This window comes from Acipenser ruthenus, chromosome 4 (assembly GCF_902713425.1).
Source record: "Acipenser ruthenus chromosome 4, fAciRut3.2 maternal haplotype, whole genome shotgun sequence".
Classification (NCBI taxonomy): domain Eukaryota; kingdom Metazoa; phylum Chordata; class Actinopteri; order Acipenseriformes; family Acipenseridae; genus Acipenser; species Acipenser ruthenus.
The window spans coordinates 24886363-24896221 of record NC_081192.1 but is presented as its reverse complement, the minus strand read 5'-3'; the positions used below and the strand labels follow the sequence as shown (position 1 = coordinate 24896221).

The following is a 9859-nucleotide window of genomic DNA, read 5'->3' as shown; positions in this document are numbered from 1 at the left end:
ATTTGTTTATTTAGCAGATGCCTTTATCCAAGGCAACTTATAGAGACTAGGGTGTGTGAACTATGCATCAGCTGCAGAGTCACTTACAACAATGTCTGACCCGAAAGACAAGGAGAGCACAAGGAGGTTAAGTGACTTGCTTAGGGTCACACAATGAGTCAGGGAGTGAGCCAGGATTTGAACCAGGGACCTCCTGGTTACAAACCCCTTTATTTATCCACTGGAGCACACAGCCTCCAGACCAATGTTAATTCTTCTAAATATAGTCTTTAGAAATACACACAACAACAAATAGGTGGTATAAATACAATAAATCTATTTTATTTCACTCTTTTCATAAATAAACCCCATAATTATGTTTACTGTTAAATAGAATTACAATATTTAGTTTATTATTTAAAAGTTATGTTTCACCGTCATTAAACTAGCAACATACAGGATCAACATTACATCGAAGGGGGGCATAACAGCAAAATAAAAATAAAATAAATGAATGCTCTAAACAAACATTATTTGTACATATAATCAAAATGATTAGAGAAACTGCGAAATATTTAGCCACACCTATCTGTTTAGGCTACTGCACAGGAGTTACTAATCAAGATAATAGTTATAATGCAATGGTATTCTTATTGTATTTGTTAAATGGTCTCTTTTTCTGTATAAGAAATGCCTGAACTCTCAAAATGGACATCTGGTGGATGCAGGACCCAATAGCGTGTGGACTGGTGCTGCTGTTGATCCCTGAAAGCCTAACAGGTAAAATGGATAACATATTTTTTTTTTTAAATGATGCACACGAAGAGGCACTGACCCATGTGTAAGTTTATCCACAGCTCATCTGTTGATTAGCCATATTTACTTAGTTACACATTTTAAAGTGGTAAGGAGTTGATTTTATTTTTAATTTTTTTAGCAAACCATCAAAGACAATACAGTTTGGAGGCAGACAAAATATCACAAATTGCTCATCATTGATCCCATTTCAGGTAGTAAGCCAGTGGGTACAATCACAGCTCATTGGCAGTTTGGAGGCAGCACAGCCTCTCTAACACTGTTTAAACACTTATATAATGACTGTAAGTCACCCTGGATAAGGGCGTCTGCTAAGAAATAAATAATAATAATAATAATAATAATAATAATGTATACAGTTCTATCCTGACACTATCAAGTCCATGTGTTGTGCCACTGTTTAGCCCCCACAGGAACTGCTAAACCACATAGTAACAAAGTCTTCTTCATGGACAAGTCAGTGTAGAAAGCCACAATAAACATGCAAAGCACCAGAGTCCAGGAACTCATTGAGATGGATCAGTATTCGCTGCACTGTCTTACAGCTGTGCTCAATAAATACTGTGTCTCTCACTAGTGACCCATGTACCACATTGCCCAGCACATCCACTAATAATTGCCTTTCATATTTCAGATCTTCATTTAAGCTCTTTAAGCTCTGTGAACCTGCAATAAGCACTCCAACTGTTTTTTTTTTCACAGCGCTTGGTAAATTTCCACTGGATTGTTGACAAAATAGTTTTATTTGGATCTTGTGCAAATCCCACCTCTTTTTCAGTTAAATAAATGTTTTCTCCACCTCTCCCAAAATAATTAATAAAATGCATATCCTGTAGAAGCTGTGTATTAAAGTGCCAGCACATTTAGGGTTATCACACAGTGAAACAATACTAGGCTGTGGTCAGACAATCCTTTGGGTGTGGCCAAGTACTTTTTAAATAAATGCAAATAGTGCCTAAAAATATCCAGTCTAGCCAGCAAAGAAATACTAAAATCATGGGTGTGTCAAATACTGTAGACAGGAGTTTTACATCTAGTCTTTTACAGTAAAATTCCAGGTTTTCCCCAAGGATTAAAACCTTCATTACAACCTTCTAAAATGATTTTAAAATCTGGAGAGGCTTGAAATGTATAACTATAATGTAATATTCAATTGAGATGTTTTCAATTGAGTACTCTAGTTGTTAAGTTTTGAGATCAGTCAGCTACTGGAAACCAGATGAGCATAGATGGTCCGAATGGCCTTCCTCTCGTTCATACGTGTTCTTATAGCAACTAATGAAAGTCAAATAATGAAATTATGGTTCATTCTTATGACTGGAAAGGTACAGTTGGGTTTTTATTAATTTAAACATAAATCTCTCTTATGTGGAAAAGAAAGATTAACAGGCAAAAATCAGATAAGGCAATGTTCAAACGTATGCTTTTATCTAAGACAATAAACATAACAGCAAAACTGTGATTTTGATGTTCAAAGGCTACTGACATGAACTTGATAACCATCTGTAATCTTGCAACATTATTTGACTACTGACAACAGTGCGGCATGATTATAGCATAGTTTCCATGTAAAATAAATTATTTTAAAGTGTTCTGTTGTCTAGGTAACAATTTAAACACACACACCAAACAAATGTTATTGCTGTTTTCTCTTTTTAATTTTAGGGATAAACCATGCATGTTAGAGATATATCAAAAGATGCTGAATTTGTTTATAAATCTTACAATTGTTATGTGTTGTACAGGTCTAAAATAATAATAAAATACTACAAACAAAAAAAGTGTTAACAAGAAAGTGCAATATCTACTGTATGGTATTTAAAAAAAAAAAAAAAAAACAGCCCCAGCATTTAACCTTAATGAAATCATAAGAGGGATTACTGGGAAACAAACAATATTACTGATATTTATTCAGGAGTTAATGTTAATTATTGTCAGTTTCTGTCACATTCTCCCTTGTTATTTCGCTATCTTAATAGGTCATAAAACTGACGTATTGAAAACTGCTCTTACACATTAAAGAATAATCCTGCCAAAAGGACCTAACTGAATTAACCAAATAATTGAATAAATGATAACAGCTCACAGAATGAGCAAGCGAATAAGAATGTCTCATCTTTCCCTAGAGAGTATCTCTGCATCTGGGAACCTGGGGCACTTAGCAGCAGCACCTGTTGTTCAGTTCAACGTGATGAAAAGGAAATTATTCCCAGTGTAGCAACTTCTAATTATTACAGCTTTCTTAAACTGAACACTCCTTGGAAGGAATGCAGTGTTCAATTTTGTTATTTTAATTTGAAGATAACTTCAAAACACAAACATGCACGGATAATTACAGAGCTGTAAAGAGAACTACTGCTTTTTGTGTAAGATAACCATGTCTTTGGTTTAGTATGCTGTTATACAGTACACTATAAAAGTCTAAAGCTACAGCATGAATGTTGTTAATTTCAAACTATTTTATAACACATATGTATCTTGTCCAAACCACAGTTATGATCTTAAAGTTTAAGGCTTCAGAAAGTGCTGATAGGTTTCACATATTTATAAAATAGCTTTCTATAACTCATATTAAGTATTATAAGGTGGTATTTTATACATGTATAGACAACCTTTTACAGTAAATGACAAAGAGATACTTATACACATGGATGCATAATATACGTTTTCAAACATTTAATACTGCTTTTGAAATAAAATATATATTCTTCGTGCCTATATTAGTCCATAGTTACATTCCACATTATCAAAACTTTGAACTTTTTTTTTTTAATTTAAGGCATCCAACTGTTGCCTAGTTTCATTAGTTCTTTGAAGAAGAAGGCAATCCTTGATCCTAATCTTCTGATTTATTGTTAAATAATGAACACAAGTTCCACAGTGCATAAACGTAACTTACATGTCTTACAAGCAGTTTGTGGTTAAAAGCTTGGTCAACTGTCTGGACTACAGTTTAGAATATACTAAGCATAATACAAACTCATACAAAAATATAAATTAGAAAATTATATTTATATAGTAAAAAAGTTTTGCATAGTCCTTTATGCTGTAGCTCCACAGAACCTAGATGTGGCAGAAACGTCTTTGTTTTCTGAATCTGGTCTTCCTGAAACCACAAATGGCCATGTCTGTAAAAAAAAAAAAAAAAGAAATATACAGAATAATCAGTGTGTAAAATAGTAGGTAGCAAACCTACCCATTTTCCTTTTACATGCAGTGAAACCTGAATTAACTGATCACAAGAGATATGACCATGTGTAACTTCCTATGACAGGTGGCTTTCATAAGCAGCATTTGCACTTACAAAACGCATATAAATGAACACTGAACACGTATAAAAACACACATTGAATATGAAATATAATATTACAAAGAAATATAGTTTATTTAAAAAGTAAGGAGTAAAATCAATTCCTTTAAAGTTAGTTTTGACAACATGCTTTACTGTACTATGTTTCATAGAGGTTTAAACACTTTGTTCTTTGAGTACACACAGTACATCCCTTCGTTTGCTTGCTTGTAAGAGCAAGTTAAGCGTTATAATGAACGTTTTTAATACACTAGTGAGTGAGTCTGAAATATATGTTGTTACTTGATACCGTCTTACCATAACATATGTGTTGCATTTTTTTCCAGAATATATCTCATAATTAAAACAAATTCTAAGTATCTAACGTATATTCTAAATAATTGGAGGTACATGCTTATATATATATATATATATATATATATATATATATATATATATATATATATATATATATATATATATAAAACAAATGGTACTTGAAATTGACACAATGCAGTATAGGAACGTTAGGTGTATTCATTCTCTTTTCAATAGAACCATCTTCAAGGGAAAGTTCTCACCAAGTTTACCGGATGCACGAAGCCGTTCTCGTATCTATCTTCTTGCAGAAGCTGCCTGAGGTGTGCGATGTAGTTTGAAGCCAGTCTCAGTGTATCCAATTTGGAAAGTTTGGTGTCGGGTGGTACCCAGGGCAAGCTGGTTTTTAACCTGGAAAAAGCTTTACTTAAAACGCGCATCCTTGCTCTCTCACGGGAGTTGGCAGCATTTCTCTGAGACTGTTTGCATTCCTTGTGTGTTTTGGGTAGGCTCTTACTTGCACCCGATTTGCGTCTCTTCTTGGTTGAGCAGTTGCTGCTACCGCTGAATTCTGTGCAACACTCGTCTTCTGCGGCAGAATTGTATAGGTCGTTGTCCATAGCATCCTGCTTTGAACCATGGTACTGAAAATCAAGTCCTTGTATAACCATCTCTTGAATATCATCAGTATCACTAACCGAGCCTGTTGACATACTGCACTTTCAAAATATGTAATAAAAAATAAAAATAATAATAATAATAATAATAATAAAACAATTGTAACTTTTTTCATGAAAGGTAAACGCTTTTTATTAGAAGGTTGCTTTCTCAGCTTTCATGACTACATATCTACTTTTGACAGCAGTATTTATTTTGATTCAACAGACCAAACCATTCCGATTGTATGTGAGGGAAAATAAATACATGTAGCTACCTGTAGTAATTGAAACAAACCCACCCAACAGAATAATAAAGTCCGTTTTAAATGCTGCAATGTTATGATTTAAAATAACAATAATTAAAAAATACATATTATTACAAAAAGTGGGTGGGGGAGGATTCAATCTGTTAAATTTTCTTATTTTAGAATGGTATGTTCCAGAACAGAGCTTCAAGTAGGAATGCCATCAAGGTTAACTATTTCAGAACTGGCCATATTTAAAATACATAAAATACAGCACTGGGTATATTTGACTGCTTTTCTACTTCACTTTGGGTTTTGTGTCTCAGCTATTGTGTTGTAACTGTTTTTTTTTTTTTCTCATCTGATTACATCACATAGCAGCAGTACCGCAAAACTCAATTTAGTATTTGGATATTAATTATAACAAAATACAACCACAAAGTTGTCCACTTCAATTACTTTTGTAGGCTAGATAAGTTACAAATAAAACAGGCGGAGTGATAGTGTTTGATTGTTTTTTGTGATGCGGTTACAGACATTCTACGGAGCCCGGAGATAGTAAGTAATGCGCACAAGACATATATTTTTCTCTCATGTCCCCTCCCGGGCTCTGAAACATTCTAAAGCAGGGATTTTCAAACCTGGTCCCAGAGGGCCAGTGTCCCTTCTGGTTTTTGTTTCAACTGTACCTTAAGTTACTTAATTGGACCAATGAAGTGCCTATTAGAAGGGTAGAGTTGGAACAAAAACCAGTAGGGACACAGGCCCTGCAGGACCAGGATTGGAGACCCCTATTCTAAGGGCATATGGGATTATACTTATGGTAAGATTCCCTGCACTCTGATTGGCTGACCTAGGAGGATATAATTAGCGATAGTGCCATGAAGGCTCTATCCATTGAGAGGGCACTAATGCTATTAGAAAACACATTTTCTCATTATTATATAAAGAAAAAAACTGCCCAATCTGTTTGTTTTCAGGTATTTTTAAAATTTCTTTCCATTTTAATTAAAACAAGTGGCTGTTCGGTAACGCTCCTATGTCGATCACGAGTAGAAGTGGGTTTTTCAGTTTGTATGACAGTACTCCTCTCTGTACTGCTTACAGCATTGGTACTCACATATCCGACCCCATAAAATCTTGTCTTCAGTGACGGTTAAACAAGTGTGATGCATATCTGATCATTTCATTTGGGCCCATTCTAACCCTTGTCCGTTTTTCAGGGAACAAAAAAAAAGATAAAATGTCAAAATAAATAGGCTTCTATTTAGATGTACTGTAGTTGGTTTTGTTGGTACAGTATTTTAATTCAGAACAATATGATTCTGAAAATATCACTTGCCAAAAGAGTGGACACGTGGACTGTAATACAGTACATACTTTTAAATCTGGTACGTATTGTAACAGTAAGTAAAATTCCCCATTCAGAAATGAGAATCCACAATTGATGTAAAATGATCATTTATTGGTTTAAAGGAAACATTCCCGTACAGATATACAGTATGAAACTTTTGGCCCATGGCCTTGTCCATAGGAACTCGTTAGCCGCCCCTATGCCGGCAGAATGTGTGATACAGTGTAACCCGCTTAATATCCCCATTACCATGCAGAGTTATTTGGGGATATTATGCGGGTTGGGATATAAACAGGGTCTCATGTTAGCTCCCGATTTCGGTAGAGTTTACTAACAGTGGACCGATCAATTTCAAATTGTTTTGCAATGTTTTGATGTGAAATCTTTGGTGTTCCTTCACAGAGATGTATCATTTCCTGTTTCTGAGTGTCTGTCAGATCTTTTCTTTTTTGAGTAGACATTTTTGCTTGTAGCTAGCTATGTACAGTACATCAGGTTAGTTATGTAGCCAAAATCAGTTTAACCGACATTTTGAAGGCATGACTTCTGAAGTAACGCCCTTCCAGTACCACATTTGATAGGGTTTACACAATGTTTATTAATCTAGGAATAGTATAATTGGTTAAATAATTTATTTTATACGGTACACCTCATCTGCACAGCTTTGGTAGATGACTCAAATGGGGATAATAAGCAGGGTTCCTAGTGGTATTAAAATAGTTAATTTAACATAGAAACCTATGGTGAGTGGAAAGTGGTTTTTAAAAAAACGTGATAATAAGCGGGTTGGGATATTAACTGAGGGGACATTAACCAGGTTACACTGTATCTAAAAAAAAAAAAAAAGATTTAAACTAACTAACTAATACCGACGGGCGGGACAAGTAGCTTTGGGCCACCTTCCCCCTAAACAAGGCCACTGCAAGGTGGAGGTAGGGGAGGAGGGGGCCAAACAATAGAAGGACAAGAGGGCGTAGACAAATTTGGCTTTTATAAGGCTGATGGTTATTTTATTGATTAATGGGTGGATTCTCCTATTCAGAAAGACAACAAGTTTCCAATTCAGAAATGAGAATCCACGATTGATGTAGATTGATCATTTATTAGTTTAAAGGAAACATTCCCATACAGATATACAGTATGAAACTTTTGGCCCATGGCCTTGTCCCTAGGAACTCGTTAGCCGCCCCTATGCCAGCAGAATATGTAATATCTAAAACAAAATTTTAAACTAACTAACTAATTCCAGTGGGCAGGACAAGTGGCTTCGGGCCTCTACCTCCACCACCTCGCAGAATAAATCACATGGCGCTCAGGTAAGGAAAACCCCCCTACCGTTTGAAACCTTAGGGAATCCATGGCCATGGGTAGCCCTTCCTCCAGGCTCCAAAAAAAAAATAAAAAACTCCTTAAGGCTAAAATTAATTAACCACATAACGTTTTTTTGTGCTGTTAACATGTCATTGTCATTGTTTCGAATGTACAGTTCATATGCTTCTGATGTCCATCTCCCCATAGCTTTGATTAGATGTGGAGGAATGTTTCGTGAAGCAGCAGAAGTAGCTGCACCAATTCTGAAAGAATGTCTAGAATAACTGTTGGCCGAAAATCTAGCGCTGAGAAGAGACAGACGTAGGGATTTGATGAACCAAGTCCTTGAGGCGATCGTGCCTTCCGGTGTGCGGAAGAGGGGTTCGTCTCGAGCAGAAATCGGGTGCATTTATAGGCAGCTGAATAGAGCAGAAAAGGGACAAATATGATTAGTTTTAAATAAATACATGTATACTCCCTTTCTTTCCCGATCGTTTTTTGAATATTTAAAAAATAAAGAATACATGACCTGAGATTGGAGTTTGAGATCACTGATGCAATGGTCCATAGATGGATCAAAGGACCGATTCTGGGAGGTAATCTCGCCGCACCGAAGGAAACCGTAGAAGGCCGAGACGAACATTGCTTTAGAAGGACGTCCTTGTAAGGGGAGAAGTTTCCTTAGTGATGGGTAGTTTGTTAGATGAAGGATTGGGAGCTGATTTTTGAATGCCCCGTAATAATGTTTGTATCTGGGGTAGGGAATTTAAATGAGGGAAGTTAACTACGAGTAAACGAAAGTGGTATTGTAAGCCTGATCGGTAAGGGCGTATTGTGGAGAGAGACAGATTGCATTGCGTAAAACAAAAAGTGATTCATTATATTGTAGAATGTTCTGTAGGTGCTTTGGTGCTTTGGGAAACTGAGTCAGCCATTAATTTAAACGTGGATTCAGAAACGTTTGACACCGAATTGGGAGGCTGAATCAGTACAGAATGAGATCCTTGAATTGAGGGCATGGAACAGGGAGGGGATCCCCTTCTGATGAGATCCTTGAATTGAGGGTATGGAACAGAGGGGATCCCCTTCTGATGAGATACTTGAATTGAGGGCATGAAACAGGCAGGGGATCCCCTTCTGATGAGATCCTTGAATTGAGGGCATGGAACAGGGAGGGGATCCCCTTCTGATGAGATCCTTGAATTGAGGGTATGGAACAGAGGGGATCCCCTTCTGATGAGATACTTGAATTGAGGGCATGAAACAGGCAGGGGATCCCCTTCTGATGAGATCCTTGAATTGAGGGCATGGAACAGGCAGGGGATACCCTTCTGGAAACAGTGAATGGAATTTCTGAAAATTAAAATGAGACAATTAAATCTGGTATGTGTGAGGTTTTGATTCTGAAGTTACCCTGCATTGAAACCCAAGTGAGTTTTCGCATGAGCATCTGCCTTTATTGATTATTGACACAGTAGTCAGGGTATCACAGTTAAACACGGTTACTTTCTTAGACCACAGATGACCCCATACAACTGCAGCTATTACAATTGGATATAACTCAAATAGTGCTGAAGATTGTTCCTCGGGGGGTAAGGAGAACATTTCGGAGGGCCAGCTTCCAAAGAACCATTTAGTTCCTAAAATGCCCCTGAACCCTCGGGAAGGGGTGGCATCGGTATACAAGCTGAGACTGATGGCAGATGTAAAAGAATCATCGTAGAAAAAATAAATGCCGCTCCAGTTGGAGAGAAGTCAAATCCATAGTTTGATGTCAGCGCGGCACCCTGCGTTGAGGTTGATGTGGTGGGGCACAGCAGGAACAGACAATGCTAAATTTAACAGGTAAGAAATAAATGATCGACCTTGAGGTATAATCCTGATAGCA

General features: G+C 36.6%; 1 protein-coding gene across 1 annotated transcript; it reads right to left on the bottom strand.

Moving 5' to 3' along the window:
• Positions 1–895: 895 nt before the first annotated feature.
• On the bottom strand, positions 896–5240 carry LOC117399420 (musculin-like). The gene is made up of 2 exons (XM_033998551.3): positions 4666–5240; positions 896–3923 (listed from the first exon to the last, which is right to left on the bottom strand). Exons 1-2 carry the CDS (start codon positions 5113–5115, stop codon positions 3837–3839), a joined length of 537 nt encoding a protein of 178 aa, XP_033854442.1. The 5' UTR covers positions 5116–5240; the 3' UTR covers positions 896–3836.
• Positions 5241–9859: the final 4619 nt, after the last annotated feature.

Excerpts from the sequence above, each read along its gene's own strand:
- LOC117399420 (XM_033998551.3), bottom strand. The coding sequence starts at position 5,115 with ATGTCAACAGGCTCGGTTAGTGATACTGATGATATTCAAGAGATGGTT. Across the intron at positions 3,924-4,665 it reads TCGTGCATCCGGTAAACTTG|ACATGGCCATTTGTGGTTTC; the intron begins GTGAGAACTTTC and ends TTTTTTTTACAG.